General features: G+C 50.2%; 1 protein-coding gene across 2 annotated transcripts in view; it reads left to right on the forward strand.

Annotated features, from left to right (window-relative positions):
• Positions 1-375: 375 nt before the first annotated feature.
• The window catches only part of KCTD16 (potassium channel tetramerization domain containing 16), a 73,340-nt gene continuing 52,970 nt past the window's right edge, over positions 376-20,745 (forward strand). The window contains exons 1-2 of one of the 2 annotated variants that reach the window (XM_075766741.1): positions 376-1,065; positions 1,338-2,470. In XM_075766741.1, the coding sequence (XP_075622856.1) occupies positions 1,639-2,470 (832 nt within the window). In that variant the 5' untranslated portion in view covers positions 376-1,065; positions 1,338-1,638. The remainder of the gene's footprint in view (positions 1,066-1,337; positions 2,471-20,745) is intronic. The other variant, XM_075766742.1, reaches the window with a different exon arrangement.

The raw sequence follows: 20,745 nt of genomic DNA on the forward strand, positions 1-20,745 counted from the left end.
GTGCCACCTCCTCCCACCCGCGGCGGATCTCCTCACCGCTGGCTCCCGCCCGTTCTGGGTCGCTGCTGGGGAGATGAGGAGTGCCAGCGGCGAGACAAAATCACGGTCCTTCCCGAAAGCCACGGGCGGGCGTGCCGGCAGCCCCCCCGCTCCCACCCTGCCCGCCCGAGTCGCCGGCTGAAACCACGGCCGTGTCTGACGGAGCCGGGAAAGGCACGTTGCGGCGGCGGGCGGGCAGGGGACGGGCGCTGCCGGCTGGAGGGGGACGGAGAGGAGCAGAGCGGGGAGGAACTTTCCCCGAACTCGAGCGGAGCGGGCTGCAAGCGCCTCCCGCGCCCCCCCCTCCCCGGCTGCGGCCCCGACGTAGCGGCTCCCGGCCCCGGGGCTGCCGCTGGCCCCGGCGCCGGCTCTGGCGCCGGCCCGGGCCCGGCCCGACTCCTTTAAGATGATGCAATCGGCATCGCCCTCCGCGCTCCCGGCCCCACGCCGCTGAGCAGAGCCGCGCAGCGCGGTGCAGGAGCGCGGGAGCGGCCCCACGGCCCGGCCCGGCGCAGCGGGGCGGAGCGGAGCGGAACGGGGCGGCCCCGCAGCGCCCCGGCCCCGGCGGCGGCCCCGGCCGGAACATGGGCGCGCCGCCGGCCGCGCTGCCCGGGTGGCTGCCGCCGCGGGAGCCGCCGGAGCCCGGCAGCCCTTAGCGCAGGCTGCGGGGTTTCTGCAAGTCATCCGGGGCAGGCGAAGGGCGCACCCCGCGCTGCCCTGCCCCGCGCCCCCCGACCCGCTGGGATTGCTTGGGGGTCGCGGTTGCGGGTTGGCTTTTTTTCCTTCTCCCCCATCGTGCTGTGTGCATTGGTTTCTCTCCTCACCTGCCATGGTTAACTTTCCTGTGACTCGCTTTAACTCTTGAGATCTACGTGGATGTTGCTCAGAGCACTTTTCTTGCCTTTGCTGTCCCTTGCTGGGACCGGATTTCATACTCACTGGACTCTGTGTGCCTGTATGTGTGTTCTCAGTGTCTTGAAATTTTGCTTTCCTTTACAAGAGCTATGCATTCATTAATTAGCCAAGGTAAGACTCGCTGTTCTTGTTCCCTCATGTGCATGTCTAAATTAGATGTTTCTTTAGAGATGAAGTACGTGTTTTCTCTTAAACGGTGGAGTCAGATGTAGTCCTTCCATTGGTTAGTACTTGTGAAAAAGAAGCGTAGAACTTGCAAAAAAATAGACCTTCTTGGCAGGAGATCTGGCTTGGCTTTCTAAACTGATCTGCTTTTCTCTGTTGCAGCTTCTGTGATGCTCAAAAGAATAATTTGCGTCTTATTTTGTTTCCCCTTTTGACAGATCTGTGAATGACCATAGGCTTGGCTTGACCTTGATTGTGATGGCTTTGTTGGAAGATCTAATGATGCGATTGCATTTCATGAAGTGATTGCTCTCTGTGGCTTAGGGTATAAGCCACTTCTGCCACACTGTCACTCATGGACAACTCAGATTTTTTTTTAAGCAAACCTTTCGGCTATTTTTGTTTTCTCACTTACCCTTTCCCCCCCTGTTTCCCCTTAATGGTGGGAGCCTTATTCTACACTTTGATGTGATCAATAGTCCTGCTGCTTCGTGCCGCTGATTTCTGTTTTGAAGTACAATGGCTCTGAGTGGCAACTGCAGGACTTACCTTCCTGCTCGAGAGCAGGGGACTGGGCTGCACTCCTTCCCGGAGGTAGTGGAGCTAAACGTGGGCGGCCAGGTTTACTTCACTCGCCACTCCACCTTGGTTGGCACCCCTCACTCCCTGCTGTGGAAAATGTTCACCCCAAAGAGAGACACAGCCAACGATCTGGCCAAGGACTCCAAGGGAAGATTCTTCATCGACAGAGATGGTTTCCTTTTCCGCTATATTCTGGACTATCTCAGGGACAAGCAAGTGGTTCTGCCCGACCACTTCCCAGAGAAGGGAAGGCTCAAGAGGGAGGCTGAGTACTTCCAGCTCCCGGACTTGGTCAAACTCCTGACTCCCGATGACAGCAAGCAAAGCCCCGATGATTATTGCCACAGTGACTACGAAGAGGTCTCCCAAGGCAGTGACACGAGAATATGCCCACCCTCATCACTCTTACCGCCTGATCGGAAGTGGGGATTCATTACCATCGGGTACCGGGGGTCATGCACTATCGGCAGGGAGAGCCAAGCAGATGCCAAATTCAGGCGGGTCCCAAGGATTTTGGTTTGTGGAAGGATTGCTCTGGTCAAAGAGGTCTTTGGAGAAAGTTTGAATGAAAGCAGAGACCCAGACAGGGCTCCAGAAAGGTACACCTCCAGGTTTTATCTCAAGTTCAAGCACCTGGAGAGGGCTTTCGACATGTTGTCCGAGTGTGGATTCCACATGGTGGCCTGTAACTCCTCGGTGACGGCTTCCTTTGTCAACCAGTACACAGACGACAAGGTCTGGTCCAGCTACACTGAATACGTCTTCTACCGTAAGTACAGGACATTTCGGGGGAAAATGTAACTACCTGGTTTAAGCCGCTCTCTTCCGCTGACTGTACAATTCCCGAAGCACACGGAGTGTCTGCCGCGGGCTGAGCTTTTATTTAGATCTGGGGGGGATACGCTTCAGTTTAAGCTTTCGGAAGGTACAGCAAGGCAGAACTCGAGGGCTTGGTCTTGGCTAGGTGGCAGCACAGACTGCCAAAAGCCCCCGGCCCTGTGGCTGAAGGATGCTGCTGTGTAACTCAGCCATCTGACTGCCTCGCACGCTTCCCCAGCGCGTGCGGGTTGCAATATAAGCCCCGCAAACACACTGCAGATTTAATTGCAGAAAAATCTTCAAACGGGATTCAGTTGACAAAGGTAATAGCCGCTTGATAATCGTCAAGCGCAGTCAGCCAAGCCATCTGTCAACAAACCTGACACAATTACACGCAGGGAAGGGGAAACAAAATCCCGTCCCCCTGGCTGCTTTTCACCAGGAGGCCTTCTCGGAGCCAGCCGATGTGCTCTGAAATGAGGGCTCGAGCAGGGAGAGGCAAGTCGCTGCGCCTTGTTATGCAACATGCCCGTGAAAAACAAACTGTCCTCGTAATGAGAAGTATCTGCCCCGCTTACCGCAATCACATCCCATCGCACGCTGTTGTGGTAATTCTAGCTGATAGCTCTAGCAGGCTCATTAACTTTCTAAGTTGATATTCAGGTAGAGACACCGTTACCAATGGTAACACGAGGGTAATTTCGATTCTATAATTCTGTATCAGAAAATCATTCCACAACTGCTGTGCTTAAATATTTGAGAGGTTCATGAGGCTGTTTTCCTCCATTTTCACTTCCAGAGGGTGAAGGATGGAACATTTCCCTGGTCCATTTGCAGAAATGGGCTTTAGCCAGCTGCTGCTTTGGACAGTGGCCTTTGGAGAAGGATTTGCTTTGCCGGCAGACCTGCTGCGCTGTGTGCGGCGCTTACAGGTAGCGGGCTTGGTAACGTGGAGAGCTGACGAAAGTTTTAGATGAAAGATGTGTCAGGAAGTGAATAGTTTGTGTGTAATACTGGATTCAGCGCCATCTACTCTCGTGTCTGGGCTCAACAGGCAGCCCTAATCTGCTTATGTAATGATGCTTAAGTTAGCATCTGAAAAGCCATCTGTGTTTTTGACATGCGTAGATTTACTTAAAATTAGTTTCCTAGCTGGATTTCTTAGCAGAATGGTTCTAAGGTCATGGATCCACTTATATTTTGACGGGGATGGATGATTTCTCTTACTAGACTTCTTTTGTTTGAAATCATAGTGTCTTGTACAAATTATAGGAGGACAATTAATGTAGTTAAAGGAATGGTTTAGAATAAATTGTGTTTGCGTTTATATTTAAAATCAGAAAAAAATGTAAGTTCCTTATAGGCACAATGGTTTGCTAATTGAAGAGGGGATGAAGGTAGATTTTGCATGAATTAGCAAACACAGGCTCCTGATTTTCATATTGCTCAAATTTTCACCTTCAAGGATTGCTCATTGCTTCCACATCGCTACAGTTGGGGTTAGGTACCGAGATGAGAGGTACCTTAGATGTTTTGGAGGGTGCAAACCTATAGCAGGTGTCACAAAATCTTCTCTCACCAGTGCGGGGAAAGCCCGATCCAATTAAAGTTCCTTGAAAGACTCTTATCCAGTTCAACAGGCTTGGTGTTTGGCTCGGATCCGTTTTGTGGATTTTTGACACTGATACAGTTTCAGAGATGGATTTTTCAAGAGGTCCTTCCCTGGCTAAAAGCTAAAGCAACGACCGTGATGCCAAATCACTCTCATTTTATCTCGATCCAAATGGGTTGGTTACGCTCCGTGCATTTTGCCGCTTGCTGCGACAGAGTGGCTGTGGGCTGCGGAGGTTCCCGGCCGCATGCTGGGGTCTGGCTGCAGTCGGCCGACCCGAGAGCAGGCAGGTATCTACAGAATTCACCTGGAGCAAAAGCACCCCCTTTCCAAATCTCCCGAAATCATTTCATTTGAAACTTTGAGGACCAATAAAATTGACATCTGCATTTCTAGTGGAACCTCACAACTTCTCTGCAGCTGCTTAGCCATAATTATTTAATTAGAAGCTGCCAACTGTGCCTATATAAGCATTAATTCATCAAGCTGTTGTGATCAAGTTAATGGGCCTAAACATGGGAGGTGTCTAATACAACTGGTTAGGCAGATGCAAAGGTGGTCGGTCTGTGCAGCGCCGACGAGTAGCTCCTGCTGCCTAACGGTGGAGGGACTCTTCAGAGCTGGGAAGGGTGATCACTTCCGAAGGAGGAAGAACAGAGGGAGGAACATTTTTTGATACACCAAATTTGTATCATACGTTGTATGCTCCAGATGCTACTCAGAAGGTAAATGTCTGTATTCAGCATGAAGATAAAGAACATTCTTTATGTGCAAATCCTTTCGAAAGTAGATCAGATGGACCGAAGGGGGTGTGAACTGCAGCTACTCGCATGGGTACAGTGTGTGCTGTTAACAAAATTGCACGATTGATATTGCATGACGTTTTCTCCCCTAGTTCAAATTTAGGTGCTATTAAGGCTAATGGGAGAGTCATGTTCTCTGTGGAGGAGGTTTTCCCGAAATGCAGGGCATGCAGAAAGCATCCAGCGCAGCAACCTGGCAGCTGTTTTGCTGAGTGGGTGGCAAGATGGGCTGCAGAGCCGGCACTCGGGATGACAGTGCAGTCCTCGGAGCGCAGCTGGGCTCCACTCCAGTTTCAAAGAGGCCGATGCAAAGGAGGGTTTGCAGACAGGCTGTGTGGATGCATTAGAGCCACAATTACACGGCCCTTTGAAACGCAGTTCCTGCGGGGGGGCAGGCAGGAGTCACAGCCTGGCTCCTGCTCACAGGTGGAGCGTGAGCTGAGGAAAGGAGGGGAGGTTCTCCTCGTGCATTTTCTTTCCCTCCAGGTTCTGCCAAAGACGTTTACTTAAATTTTAGACCGGCTAAGTTCGGATTTCTGACTTGAACCATTTTGTGGGTTCCCCGCCGCCCAGTTGTTTTGATCATCTTGAAGTAAAACCTCATCTCCAAACACTCTTATTTTTTAAGGGGGTGACAGCCTGTGCTTGGATCTTCATTTTTAAATGTTTTCAGCGTTTACAATGAGATGAATCAAAAGTGTGCACTTGAACATCTGGTAAATGTTGTGGTGGGGGTGAGGGGTGTTGAAGCATATGGGCTGGCTCAGCCTTTTCTAGCCTGGCCCCGTTCCTGACTTTGCAGCGGCAGCAGCATGCTCTTCGTCACCACCTCCCATACCCCACAAACCAGCCCTTCCTGCCTGGTTCCAAACTTGCGGCATTGCCGGGACGGTGGGTGACAGTCCTGCACGTGAAGAGGAAAATATCAGGTTGGAAACGGAGAAGGCTTTAGGTTCGGACAGCAGGTCAGCGAGGCGGCCGGCTGTGCACTTGTGTCTGCAGAGCGCTGGGAACCGAGTGACACGGCAGTGGGGTGGGATGGGGGAAACCCTGACTCTGATATATCGCGTCAAATCCTTTGCTTTTACTCTGGTGGCTCCCGGCACCGCTGTGGGTGGCACCGGCAAGGAGCGCGGCTGGCCCCGCAGGTTGCTTTCTGCTCGTCTGGAGCAATACAGTGGGGGGAGAGGAGAGCTACCAGGCAAAAAGGAACAATTACAGAAAAAGTACAGATGGAGGAAAAGCAGAGAAAATTCACACACAATCTGGAGAGAAAGAACTAGGGAAAAGATGGGGGTACTGACCGCCACCAAGACACGGTGAGGGAGAATTTGTTAGATACGTCAACCCTTCGGTTTAACCCGAATGTTTTCCTTCAACAACCAAATGGAGGGGGGGTTGACGAATGCTCCTTTAAGTTCACCAGCAGAAAAGAATACAGAGATTTAGACAGATGACTGTCCCTGCCCTTCCCAAGGCCGTGTTTCGCAGTCTGAGCAAGCACGGGAAAATCAGGACAATCAGTCTGATTTGGTCAAGCTGTGCCTTGAGCCGGCCACTTCACTTCTGCACACATGGAGCAGCTCAAGCACCTGCAGATGTTCAAAGGAAACTGTGAGATGTTCCTGGCGCCGTAGCTCTGAAAGCCAAAAATTAATTAATGAGGCTCTTGCTCCTGAAGGACAGGTGCTGCCTGCGCTCGCTCTAGGGACAGTTGTGAGTTTTGGCCTTCTCACCTTACCCTGTCAAGAAGATGCTGGCTGGGTGTGCTTTTCACTTGGTGGTAGGAGGCTGATGTGCAGAGATGTTTGCGAAGTAGGTTTCAGGGTACCCCGGCATCAACAGACGAATCCTCTCAGGTGGGGCTGTGTGGGAGAGAAGAGAAATGCCAAGTGGTACCGGCTGCGAATGCACCCTGATGGCCGTTCTTTGGACACGTGTCTCTGGGATAATCCTGCTGTCCATTATACAAGATGATCCACTTGGGATTAGCGCAGCTAGCTGCGGCCCCTCACTTTGTATGCATGAACAGACCTAAAAGATCCCACACTGATGTACATCTCACTGACTCATGAGTGAATTGTGTGGTAGAAATTTGACTAACGAAACTGAATGCTCTTGCGCAGTGACACCTACAGCTCTGCTGTCAAACGGGTTAGATGTGGAAGAGGAATATCACCTATTTTCCTCTCTCTAAACTGATACTGTCATATGTTCTAGTAGTTGGTTCTGTCTGGTTTTAAATCAGTGAAGATCAAAATAACCCAAAAGATAACAAAATAGTCTAATCCCATGAATAATGGAAGCTTCCTTCCCTGATGACAGGAGATGTTTCTGTTTCCAGGTAGTTATTGTCATCATCAGTGAATCCGGTCCCTCTTGCCAAACAAAATTCTCTCTCACAAGGATGCTCGTCTGCAGGTGGTGGGGCTGTAATCAGCCCAATCTGCTAGCCTGTTCATGTCAGAAGGACCTTGCTCCCAGCGTTTTTGGTCAGACTTGACTGATGGTTGATGTTTTCCTAGTTTGTCATGGCAGTCTGAAAAGCCTGTGGGCTTTGTTGGTTATTCCATAGATTAAAAATGCTATTACTTATTAGAAACCAATAGGCTCCGATCTGATTGTTAGATCAGTCTAAAAATCTCCAGCTTAGTGGAAAACCGAAGCAAAACTTGGTAAAAAAGTTGGTTGGACTCTGAGTTCCTTCTAACAAGGTATGGATAGTGATGTTCAGGAACCAGCAAGGGTGGCTTCTGGCTACTAGCCTTTGTCTCTACCCGGTATTCACGGCGTGGCTGGTTATTTCGTAGCCCTGTGGACAGGATCTGCATCGACTTGAATGTTTGAGATGGATGTTGAGATCGTACAGATCTGTTACCTCGCTGCTCCAAAATGCCACTTGGCGATGCAGATCCTCCCTCTGCCACAACATCTGCGCAGCAGCCAGGCAGATTTCCTGCCAAGGAAAATCCTGACCCCTCTGTCCCGCGTCTCTGGAGGTCTCTGCGGTGGAAGGGGCGTTGTGATTTCAGGAGATAAAATCAGCACTTGCTGCTGTTGCTCTGTGATACAGAAAGAGACTGTAATGACTAAAGGATTAACCAAGGGGGGGTGGCATTTGGGGGGGGGGGGGGCGGAAATCAGTGTATTTTAAACTGCAGTCTTGAGCTGGATGTTCTCCAGGAGCAGTGTGACTGAGGTCCCGCAGCACCGTTTTGGTGGACTGGCTGATCAGCCAGGGTTTTGCTGCAATGCAAGTAGATGTGTGCCTGTGAAAGATTCCCACTGGTGTCCTGGGGAGGTGTGGAAACAGGGAACGCCCGCTCTGCTGCGCTGGGACGGCAGAATCACGGGTGGAAGTGGCCCAGCGTCCCTGGGCTGCTGTCTGCGGGGCGTCGTCGAGTGGCTCCCACCGGCCGGTTTTCTGCGGCTTTATTTAGTCTGATGAGGTCTGGCTTCTTTAGAATTTGCAGAAATGTAGTTGTGGTTCTTATGAAAACAAATTCCAAAAGAGCAAAGGAGTGTAAATAAGAAAACATAACACAGATATTTGCCATTCAATGAATATCAGCAACATATTGTATACACAGACAAACGCTTCCTTGCAGCAGGTTGGGGTGGGTTTTTTTTTTCCAGCCATCCAGGATTTGTTTAAATTTGTAACCGCAACATTTTCTCAGTTTCTTCGCCTTTTTTTCCGGCTTTTCAAGTTCAAGGCCAATTTCATACAGTAAATATGGAAAGAAGAAGCAAAATCTAAATCACATCTTTGCAAAGGGCAAGAGTAACCTTTTATGAAACTTGCTCAAAACTGTATTTTTTGTAAAGGCAGAAAATAGACTGAAGTGAGTTAGATTTGGTGGAATTGCTTAAATTGTCACTAAAGCGTAATGGCGAATGAGTTGGCCAAAGGATCCTGCTTGAGTGATTTCACTCTGCTACTTTCAGGAGACGTGCTCAAGTTAATGCTGGAACACAACAAAACGTTGCTGCCGTTGTTGTGCCTCCCGGCGTTAACCCAAGCGCGTGAGGAGCAGTGGAACTCAGGCTTCAAATCTGGTGATGTAAGGCGGCATGTCATTTTGATGATTTGGGAAGTGCTGAACACCTGCAATGCCTCTCAAGCCCGTAAAGCCTCAGGCCTGAATAAGAATATGTAGAATAAAAGCTTAGCGCATGAGACCACGTCTCCTTTCGCTGGCCCCGTGTAGGAGGCTGGAGGTTCTTCCTGTCCTAGTGGCCCCCACCGAGCCCTTCCTAAGAGCTCCGGAGTTTTCTTTTGGACTGAACGTCCCTCGGTTTCATCTCTGCTGGTAGGATCTGGGTAAACAAAACAGAGAATAGACAGCAGTATCCTGGGCGTCAGAGCGCTGTGTACGATGTTTGCCTTAGTTTTCCCAAATTAGCTTGTCAGATTAGTTTTCTAATAACATTTTAAAGAAAGCGAGAAGTCTGGATCTGTGAGAATGCGGTTTGGATTTCAGTAGCGGGGTATAACCATTGAAACACCCATAAATACAAACCGTTCAATGGGAGGCTGATCCTGTTGACCACTCTATTGACTACCAGTCGTGCACAACACCTCTCCGTCCGTCGGCCGCGTGTTGGTGCGAGCGCTCTGCAGCCGTAATAACCCGATGGGCGTCGGAAGCCGGTTCATCAATCACTAGTGTTAAAAATTTCCCAGTGCTGCTTCTGAATCTACTAACCAAGTGATTAGCGATTTATAGGAGCTCATTGATTAGCTGCTAAGGCAGCTAAAAAATTCCTCTACTGAAAATATAGTGAAGAGAACCCTGGCCATCCTGGTTTGCTATCCAGCCCGAAAACCTCCAAAACAAACTCCTTTAAGTCCTCACGTGAAAATCTCCATAGCTGTGCTCCAGACCCGGGCTCGGAGTTTGTTGGGAAAAGACTACAACATCCCCAAACCTTTAATTTCAAACGGGAGAATGACCCCCAGTTTTGGTGTGCAGTTCTAGAAGAACCGAGTTATGCTGGAGGGAGCAGCAGCCTGAGGGATGCTCTCATCCTCCTCCCGAGCTCGGGCTGCGGGTGGGAATGGAGACCCAGCGCTGCTGCTCCGGCGTTAGTCTTTGGCCAGGGCCTGAAAGCCAAATTTAAAGGGAAAAAAAATCTCTCTCTGCATATTTTGGAGGAGCCTTATTTCAAGACTTCAGATTGAATTTCCATCAAACTGAATCAGAGTATATTTTTACACCAGAATTAAATCAGGCTGAAATAGAACCCAGTGGAACATGCTGATTTTGACTGAATTTTGCACTTTAAATATTCTCAAAGCCAAAAACTCAGAGCAAAGCTTGAGTGAACAAAAAGCACACCATCACCATCAGAGAGCTTGAAAAAATGTTTATTTGGGCTTCTACAAAGGGAATTTTACTGAATCTTTCTCAGCTCAGAGTTTTTCACTGGGAGTGTGGGAAAGTCCAAGCTTTGGTTCCACAAAGGAGCAGAAGGATTGCAGAGGCTAATCCCGAGACTGGGAAGTGAAGATGGCTTTTTGCAAACTTACTATGTGTATGCTCGTATGAAAGTGTGATTACCGATCATTGACTAAACTAAATACAGCACCCGTATTGATAATGGCTGCTTTCATATAAAAATTGAACAGAATTTTCTCTCGCAGCGTCGTTGCCTTATTGTGTTGTCATATGGCAAATGAGCGTAGGCTGGGCGTCAGAGCAGAAGATGGGGGCTTCTGAAAAAACTGAGATGCTTCACTGAAGATCTCACCCCCCCTTGCTTATAACATGCAAAAGTCAATAAGGAGGAATTTGATGAGTTGCTGATGATCTTAGAAGTATTTTGGCTTTGGTTTTCTTTGGTTTATTCTCATAGTTTTTAGGTGGTCATCAAAGTCAGTGCAGGGAGCTGGTCCTCCAGAGGCTGCCTGATTCTTTTCACTTGGCACGATGTTGCAGCATAATTGTGGAAAAAAAAACTTCTCGCAGAATTTAAGGGGGAAATCTGTTTCTGAATTAATGGCCCAATAGGGGCCAGTGGTAATATCATTTTTATGTGTAGATAATACTATTATATTATTTATTATAATTACTGTTAATATCAGTAGTGTTAAATGTAATATTTGTAGGCAGAAGAGTAAATATGCAGAGCTCAGGTTAATGACAGCAGCTCTGCTGAGCCCAGTAGAGCTGCACCAGCTGGCACAGCTGAAGATGCGGCCGAGCGTTTCTGCCCGCGTTCCCCCTGTATTGCGTCTTTCCACCGACAGAAGCGTACGCTCCCGCGTGCTTTGGCTAATTAGAGGGGGTTGCTTTGGAAGATATCTCATTGTTTGACATAGCAAACGTATTTAATGTACTTAAGTACAGCTCTGCTTTCTTGAGAGGTCACTGTGGGAATCATGTTGATGACAATTCCTTAAAAGTTGGGTTCCTTTTGTCTCATTAGTTGATCGTGACATGCTAGATATAACCCGAGCGCTTTTTTCTGGCTGATTTACCGCTGCCAGTCCTGCCAGTTTGGGATAGAATGGCTTTCTCTCAATCCTGCCATCATCTCCTAAACTGAGACTTGTCGGTTAGAGAGGTTTTGTACCCATGGCTCGAATAAACTCTGTCATTCCCTTGGACGTTGTTTCACCTAAACCATGTGCAGCCCAACGGTGTCTTTACTTTTCCTGGCGAAGCCACAATTATCCAGATGCAAAAGCATGTGCTTCCTAGCTGGGGGGAGAGTGGTTTTTCGGTATTCTTGATTTCATTCATTTGTGAGCATTCAAGAGAACAAATCCTCTATTCTCTGAAGTCAATGCACTTATATTATGTGAGGAATAAATCATCCCCTTCCTTCAATTCAGAGTCTGCAGATAGAAGGCTGGTCTGCCGAACTTTAAGAAGACAAAGAATATTTAAATAAGGATGCTGACAAAAATGCTTTGACCAGTAAAGATTAAAGAATCTGTTGCTTTGAAGAGTCCTGTAGGTGAAGGCAGAAGTCAAAAGAGAGCATTTCTTGCAGAGAGACGGAGAAGTTGGTTTAATTTTGGTCTGTGGGAAGCATTTCCACGACCGGGTGACATCCGCAGTGCTGGGGAGAGACCAGGTCCCTCCGCGCTGGTCAGCCTGCCCCACCGCTGCAGCCCCAGGAGGGCTTTTTGCTGAGGCCAGTTCACCTCTTCCCACCCGGGCAAAGATGCTGCTGATTTCACAGGTCCAATGAGCATTTGCACGTGCTATTGTAAAGATGAACATTTAGTGGCAATGGTATTTTTTCCATGCACTGGTTTTGATGTCCTTCATGATAGAAATAAATAAATGAAATGACCTCCCTCCCAGAAGGACAGTATTGTCACATTATTTGGACTTAACATAGAAAGGGTTGTCACAACTATTTTTTTCCTATTTATATCTGCTAGTTGGTTTGTATTCTTTTTTCTTTTTTTTTTGCTTGCAGGATAGGCAATGAATACAAATGAGTCTACCTCCCATTACAAAGATAAAACAAAATTTCCCAGGTATGGGATTAGGCAGCCCACAGTAGTTTGCATCATGTGGAGACCGACAGATCAGTTGGAGGTCATTCATGGGGAGAATCAAACCCGCTCTAACTTACTCCCGCTTTTAAATCTTCAAAATGCTTGACTTGTACCTAGCAAGCATCGGCAATTACTTTATAAAGATTTTCTGGGTTTAAGAAGTCAGAATAACCTCTCCTGTGCTGAAACTCAAAAGACTGCAGAAGACGATCCATTGGAAACTCTTCATACTTGCATCCCTTCTTCCCCCCCCGCAGCAGCCCGCGGGTTTGCAGCCAGGCCGACACAAAGCAGGTGGCACCTCAGCACCGAGTCCTGCTCGCCTGGGCGCAGGGACCGATGCGCCGGGCTCTCCCCGGGCGTCTCTGCAGTCTCTTTGGTTTCAGCAGCACAGCCCAGGGACTCGGAGCTCCTGTCTGAGGCTGCGCCGTTCCCTGGCCACGAGAAGTTCCCCATCCCCTTTGAGGGTGTTGCACGCCGCTGTGCTGCTGCCGTGCCCGAGCGAATCCTCTGCCGTAGCGCAGAGCTTCGAGCTCGATTCTTGCGATCCAGCAACAGGAGACGCGGGATCTGGCCAAGTCCGGCTGCACGCAGGCGAAGGCCACGGCTCCCGCTGCAGTCGTAGCTGCTGGCAGCGGAACTGAATTTTGTTTGTTCGTGCGTTTCTTTTCCAACATTTGCCGGTGGCTTTGGTGCAAACGGCACCGTACGTGAAGTGTGTCTTTGCAAGAAGGCAGTCCCAGACAGACAGGGAAAGCAGGGCAAACCTTCCCACAAACCGTTTGGGAAGCAGCCTCTCTACTGCACGCCTGCTCATGAAAATGCAGCGGAAACCAATCATTTTCTGGATGAAAGCTAAAAGCTACATGGCAGATAGTAAATAAATAATTGCAGGGAAACATTGCACATAGATTTCTCGGGGAACAGAACTTAATTAAATTTTGTGAACATGCCTACGTAGTTCCATTGATCAGGAAAAAATGGATATGTGCTACGTCTTTAAGATTTACTGACTTGACAGTGTTTTGCCGCCTTCCTCTCCCTCAGTTTCATTCACTTTATATCCTGCAGTGGTAAGGGAACACATTTCTGGTTTTATTTCTTGAAGAAATTGATCCTAAGAAGCACAGAACATGATGTATGGTTTGTAACTCTACAATATTGCTAAGCAAAAAAAAAAAAAAAAAGGAAATCACTGAAGAAGGCTGGGCAGATATTATATTAATTTCCATCTTAAAATGGATTTTTTTTCCCACTAGGACCAATAAAAATATGCAAAGGCTTTCAGCAGCCTCTCTAGTAATAATTAGTTAAAAGATGGTGTAAATCTTGCTAGGCTAATTTAGCAAGGTAGGGTTTTTTAGACACTTCACAGACATGTTTTGCCATTGAATCCAACTCATCCCTGAATTCGCAATACCAACCCCTCTGGGTCTCCCACCACAAACAGAAGCTGCAGAGGTGATGTGCTTGGTGCTGGGCAGAGGTGATGGAACCACAGAACCCCAGACCAGTTTGGGTGGGCAGGGACCCCACAGCCCACCCAGTCCCACCCCTGCCATGGGCAGGGACACCCTCCACTAGCCCAGGTTGCCCAAAGCCCCATCCAACCTGGCCTTGAACACTGCCAGGGAGCCAGGGGCAGCCACAGCTTCTCTGGGCACCCTGTGCCAGGGCCTCAGCACCCTCGCAGGGAAGGATTTCTGCCTCACATCTCATCTCGGTGCGTGGGGACCAGAGGTCGCAGCCACCGCCGTGGCCCCACGAAGGGCGCCGGGTCGTGCTGGGGACTTCATCTGGATCTCTCTGGGGATCGCCAGCTCTGCAGGATGGCAAACGCGCTGCTCTTGTTGAGAACAAAATATGTTCCACCAGAACCCAGAGAATTTTTTCTGTTCATTTTTTAGTCTTCAGCTGTCCTACCCAAATTGCCTGTTCGTGCGGGGGCTGTGGGGGCGGCTCCCGGAGCACCACTGACGGCCTGGGCCCGTTCCCCCCACCCCGGGTTAGCAGCAAGCACCCGCATTCATTTTGCTCCAAGTTGGCTGCTTTTCGTTCCCCGCCTCATTAAAGTACGGCAGCAAGTTGGTTGGTGAATGAGGAGGCTGCTGTCCTTGCTAGCATAATTGTGATTTGGCATATTGGTACAGTATTAAAATTCCAATTGAACAGATGGTGTCAGGATTTTAACTTATGCTTATGAAATGCAGATGGTCCAAGGAGTGAACTTGTACACTAGTTATTTTTATTTTGAACAGGTTAAGAACAAATTACTCTTTGACTATTGTTATTATTGCTCTACTTGTCATTTTTCCTTTCCCAGTGCGTGCGTGCATGTATGCGCGTGTCTGTGCACATGTGCGAGTCTTCTCAGAATCTCTTTCCCTTGTACCTTCAGACTGAAACCAGCCCTATTTCTGCCTAAAACTCCTCTCTCTGTATTTCCAGTTTCCTTCCCAGGGGCCCCTTTATTTCCCTTTAGACCTGTTGCTGCTCTCCCCATCCCCAGGGCGAGCGGGTCCCTCCCCAGGGTGAGCGGGTCCCACCCCAGGGCGAGCGGGTCCCACCCCAGGGTGAGTGGGTCCCATGCCCAGGGCGAGCGGGTCCCACCCCAGGGTGAGCGGGTCCCACCCCAGGGCGAGCGGGTCCCACCCCAGGGCAAGTGGGTCCCATGCCCAGGGCGAGCGGGACAGCAGCTGCTCCGAAACCTCCCGCGGCTCTGGATCCCGAGGCAGGGCTTGTGCAGGCGGGGAGTGCTGCGTGGGCCACGTACACCCGTGCGCGTGTGACTGGGGATGCTGGGGCAGGTTTCTGGTCTTGGTTGCGCTGGAATAAATCCAGATTCACCCCACTTTTATGCCAGTAAGGACCTGCTACTTATTATCTAATCCTGTCGTGAAACACAGGGTTATATTTTCATCATAATTTATAAGTTTATTTAATCTTTTATAGAAAAAAAATTAAATCTACCACTACAAATTATTAATGTCCACCTGAATATTTTATACCTACTACATAGTAGTAGTTTTCATGCGAAGATACCGGTGTTTTGCATAAAGCACCTGCGTACATTTTCCATGCTGTTTCTCCTGCCCTGTGCCACGTACTCAGGGGAAGGACGTGGGAGCACGGGTTTCGGGCAAGTCTCCTGTGTGCCAACCCTGCCTCTGCTTTGGCTTCGTGTCTGCTGGGGGCTGCGGCTGGCAGCGTCTTGATCTTCCTTCTCGGCACGGGGGTTTTGCTGTGGTCGCAGGGAAGCTTGTGCCAGTCTCTGGTCTTGGTGTTTAGTTTAGAGCCCAGTCCAGAAAGCAGGAGAGTCCCAGTACCTCCTGCATTTGCAACAAGCCGCAGGTATTTGAGATCTTTGGATTGGGGAAAACAACATTTCCCGAGGGTTAAATCATTGAGTAAGTGTCTACCCAGCCTGCTCCTAACAAGGGAACGTATTTCTGAGGTCTGACTGCGACCAAGTGACTGGACCAGCGAACATAAATCTTAGTCTGTTAGCTGTCCTTGGCGCGTCTCACATGTACATCCTGGCAATACTGGCTGCAGGGAAGGTTTCCACGAAAGACGACGCAAACATATGGCATAGGGGCAGAGATGCCGGTTGCAGGTGTAGGTATAATCAGGTTCATTTATTCCTCCCTCATGCCTGCTGCCGTTACTCATTCCTCTCGCATGCAAATGTGCAAATCTCCCTGCCGCTCGTTAAAGCCCACGGTGATTTAGAATACACTGTTCCCGTCCTTAAAACGCAGCGGGCCTGGGAGCGCAGCGCTGACAGGATGGAGGCACGTTCCCGCGGCAGGGACCCCGCACCCGGGGACCCCGTCTCCCCAGGTCCTCGCGCAGGGCCCCAGTCACTTGTTTTCCTGCTTCCTGGGAAACTGGTGGAGAATGCCAAGGGCTTTGGTGCGGTGGGGGCTGGCTGGGGGCTGGGGGGGCCCTCGGGCAGCCTGCAGAGCAGAGCACATCTCCAGAGGCTGCGAGATGTCTCGTCCCTGCGGGGCTGGCGTGTGCCCTCCCGCTGGGGTGGCCGCGCTGACGCAGAAAGGGCTTTTGGGACCCACTGGAGCGCAAAAGATTGCCCTCCCACTTATTTCTGATAATTAGTATTTTCCATAATTACCCTGGATAAGATGACATTGACCGAGAAGCCCGTGCCGTAGCCAGAGGTGTTTCAGCTAATTTGGTTTCCCTGGGCGTACCCGGGCAGGGCAGGCAGCGTGCCACACCAGGGCTGCCCCACACCGCGCCGTCCAGGGGCACGCAGCAGCCTCTGCTCTGCGGCTTCGGCAGACGCTCAAGTACTAATGGGGACAGGGTGAGTGGGGATGAGTGATGAATATTTCATGGGAGAACACTACAACACTGTACACGAGAGCAACCGACTCCATTGCGGCCTCGCGGCTGACTCCTTGCTTTGACGATGCGGTTTTCCCCCTGGTTACCCGATGGGGAGCGAGGGGGTGACGGCAGAAAGGCACGGTGTGCTGATCCGGGCTGCCACCTTCTCCCTCCCAGGCATAAATATTTGAAAGTTTGTGTTGCTGCTTCGGAACGAGGGATTACAGAGCTCTGAGATATTAACTTCTCGCACTGTACGCTGTGTTTGAAATATTGCCTTCGAAACCACAGCCCGCCTGGTCTGGGGCATGGGAAAGGGGTTTCCCTTTGTCCCCGGAGTTTACGGCAGCGATGACCCCGTCTCTCCATCCCTGGCGGAGATCTGCAGGCTGGTGGGCCCTTGGTCTGCCCGCTGGAGGCTGGGTCCTGGCTGCGGGGAACAGGTCACAGCTTCACACCATCCCTTTTCCCCGTGGGAACCCTGGGGACCGTCCCCCCACGGCACATCCCTGTGGGATGGAGCCCGGCGGCCGCTCTGCGCAGGGGTTTGCTGCCGCCCGCCCTGCTCCAGGCAGGTGAAGCCGTCACTGAGCTGTCTGCCCGGCACTGGTGGGGCTCCTCCGGGCTCGCCATGTCCCGTGTCCCCACCAGCCGCAGAGCCCGTGACACCCTCCCACCCTTCCCTGCGCCCACAGCTCCAGGGCCCGGTATCAAACCAGGCCTTGAAATCAGTGTCGGTGCATCTGCCATAAACCAGACCTGAATTCCAGTCTCATATTCCAAGTGCGCACTGGGCTGTTTGGTGACATAAAGCATCGTCTCGGGGGGAGAAATTTTCCCGTACCCGAGTCTCCTGCACCTGACCTTGCCAGGTTTCTCCACTGCATGGAGAAGCACAGACAAAATAGCAGTGATGAAGATGTTTACAAGTCCTGTCACCTGATTTTGAACATATTCCAAAAAGAAAAAAGTGAAATTTAATAAGTAAAATACTAGGTAGAATGTGTTTGCTCAGCTGTAGTGACAACTTTAGTTACAGACTTTATTTTTTGTTTGCAGATGCAGCTTTTACAGAGCCACGGCTATAGGAGGGATTAAACATTGTTTGAAAAAGTGATCAGAGATTTTGTTTGCAATCATGCTGTAGCTCTTCTCTAAACATTGGAAGCATTTTCAATTGGTTTATGTTGTAATGCCTTTTCTTGCTTGTACAGATCGTCAGAGTTTTAATGTGCTTGTTCCCAAGGGATGAAGGAGCTGAAGAGAACAGATTATGTTAAACCTTAAAGAACGTCTCGTTAGAGAAAGTCATATTTCCTTTAAAACAGCTTTGCGGAAGGTTATTAGCTGTTTGATTGTTTGCATTTCTTACCACTTCTGTAAACAGCGTTCGCCAGAGCACGGTTACCAGTTGCTGACTGCAATGACCCACGTCCACCCGCGTGGCCCAAGCCAGGGGTATTCCAGGAGCCGTCCAGGAAAGTCTGTCCCCCCGTGTGCCCTCCGCGGGAGCTGGGTGGGAGGTCTGTGCTATGACCTCCGCCGTGCATTTCTGCGCCCGGCCCGGCTCCTTTCCCTGGCCGGGATGTGGAGGAGCCACTGTGTGTCTCTCCCAGGGCTGAGGGGAGGCTGGAGCCCGCAGACCTTAGCAGGCGCCGCGTTTTTAATCAAAAGCATTTGCTTTTACTCCTACGTGAAAACGCAAACCAGGGGGTGCGTGTGTGTATGTTGAAGCGCTCGTCCGTATTTTTGCCTGTCATAAGACGCTCCATCATCTTCTGCGCTAAGTCGGCACGCCGTGACACAGCCACTTTGGAAAGACAGGTTAGGTTTGATAAATTCATAGAGCCACAGTTTGCCAAAAGCTGTTGGGATGTACAGGATCCGCATCTTTACCGAGCTGTTCTGAACACGTCCACCCGGCTGTAACCTCCTGTGAAACAATCCCCTTTTCTGCCGGACAGGGACCCGTCCCGTGTGTCCCAGAGGAGACCGAACCCACCTGCCGAGCCCTTGGAGCTGGCACGTGCTGACCGCAGGGTCCCGAGTGAAACCACATAAACCTCTTCCTGGCTGCGCCCACTCCCTACCAGTATTAAAATGATTTCAATCGAACCTTTACATTGTTTTCAGCCTTTGTATCTGAAGTTTTATTTGGTGTGCGTTGCAACCCCTGATAGCTGTGTGCCAAATAATAGGTGTATTTCTTTGAACCTCCCGAATTCACCAGAAATACAGAGCTAGCTTCTACAACAAGGAAAGGTTTCCCTGTGCTTGGAACAGTTGTTTAAATACGGGATGATACAAAACCTGTCTGGTCACCGTGTTTTCTCCTCAACAGCTTACAGCTGGGCATTAAAGACCACCCAGTGCCCTTTCCCTAAGAATGCATCGCTGGCTATCGAAACAGGGAACCTGGAAATAGGATAGAGAGTAGGTGGATCTTTAAAACAATGCAGAAGGACCGCTTTCATCTGACATCCCTGCCGATTTGCTGAGGGGAGCGAGCCGCGTGCCCCATCCCTGGGGATGACAGCCTTGTCCTGCTGGCTGGGCTACCTGGGCAAGCCCGGAGAGGAGCAGGAGCCTGGGCTAATAAACCCGGGGGCTTGTGAAGCAGCCGCAGTGTCTCTGACGTGATTAAAAGCCCCCAGCAGCAACCCAGCCCCCGGAGGGAAGCTTGCAGGTGGCTCCTGCCACCCCGGGGTCCGCACTTGTGCTCCTCGAAATGAAAATTGAGTTCTGCGTGCCCAGAAGCCCCCGTCTCTGGACAGGGGGTGAGGATAACCATCCGCTGTCACAAAGATTACAAGAGTTGGCAGCGTGGATGCATATGTGATATTCTGTTTATGTTTATTGCAATAAAGAATATGATAAAAATCCCACATAACCAATATTTCAGCTGATCAAAAACTGGCTTATTTGTTCATTTTTATTGATGCTGTGATCTCTGGTGAGAAAATAATTGGCTTAAGCAGCAGAAGCGTATTCCATTTAAAATCAATGACAGCTTTGTTCAGTGGAAGCAGTAGGTGACCCCATATAGAGTAAACAAACAAATATTCTTACTTATGTACCAATTACGCGTTAGATAATTTAAACTCTGAAGTATCTAGTTTGCTTTTCACTAATTATTGTGCTGTCTCCTTGCATATGTCTCCGCTTAGCTAATTGCAGTTTTTAAACTTTTGATTGCACTGTAAAATATCGGCAGGTTTGCAAAGCTCCGAGCTGCAAGCTCTGCTGGGAGAGCGCGCGCGTTCGAGAGCAGCCTGCGCGTGTTCGCCTACGGTTGGGTTCCCGATATCTCTGCTGCGCACAGCATAGGGACAGACCTCAGGCTGGGAGGGGAGGCTGGATCTGGGCTCTTCGGTTCCGCTTTCAGCCCGGAGCGAGTTCGCCCTCGCAGCGTTGGCCGTGCCACAGGCACCGCAGCAGCGGTCAGTGCCAGCAGCCGCCGAGGGGTCGGTGGAACAACCCGAGTCGCTGGGCACGGTGAAGTGATGTGAACCGAACGGAGCCTTCTCAGGGAATGAGTCGTCTGCTAAAAATAAGTGTCTTTGTTTCCAGAAGTCATTTATTTTTGATAAATGCCTCAGCCTTGCGTTTGTTTAGCAGCAGGACAGCGTTGCTGTGTTCCACTGGCATTGCCGTAGCTGCAAGTAACTTCTGGGGGCTAAAAGAGCTGATTTTAATCTTGTGATGGTCTCTGAGTTCCTCCACTTGTTGCTAGTGATGAGCCCGTCTCATCTATTTATCGGAAACAGCCCCTGCTGCCGCTTGTAGCCCAAGGTTTTGCGTTGGGCACAGCTGTGGGTTGAGGTCGAGCACGTTTACCTGCAGGCGCTGAGCTCCGGGGCAGGGTGCTGGGGAGGTGGGGGCTGGAGGCAGGGCTGGAGCTGTGGGTGGGACAGGGGCTTCTCAGCTGCTTGGAGTATTTA

Source organism: Balearica regulorum, chromosome 14, assembly GCF_011004875.1.
Source record: "Balearica regulorum gibbericeps isolate bBalReg1 chromosome 14, bBalReg1.pri, whole genome shotgun sequence".
Lineage (NCBI taxonomy): Eukaryota > Metazoa > Chordata > Aves > Gruiformes > Gruidae > Balearica > Balearica regulorum.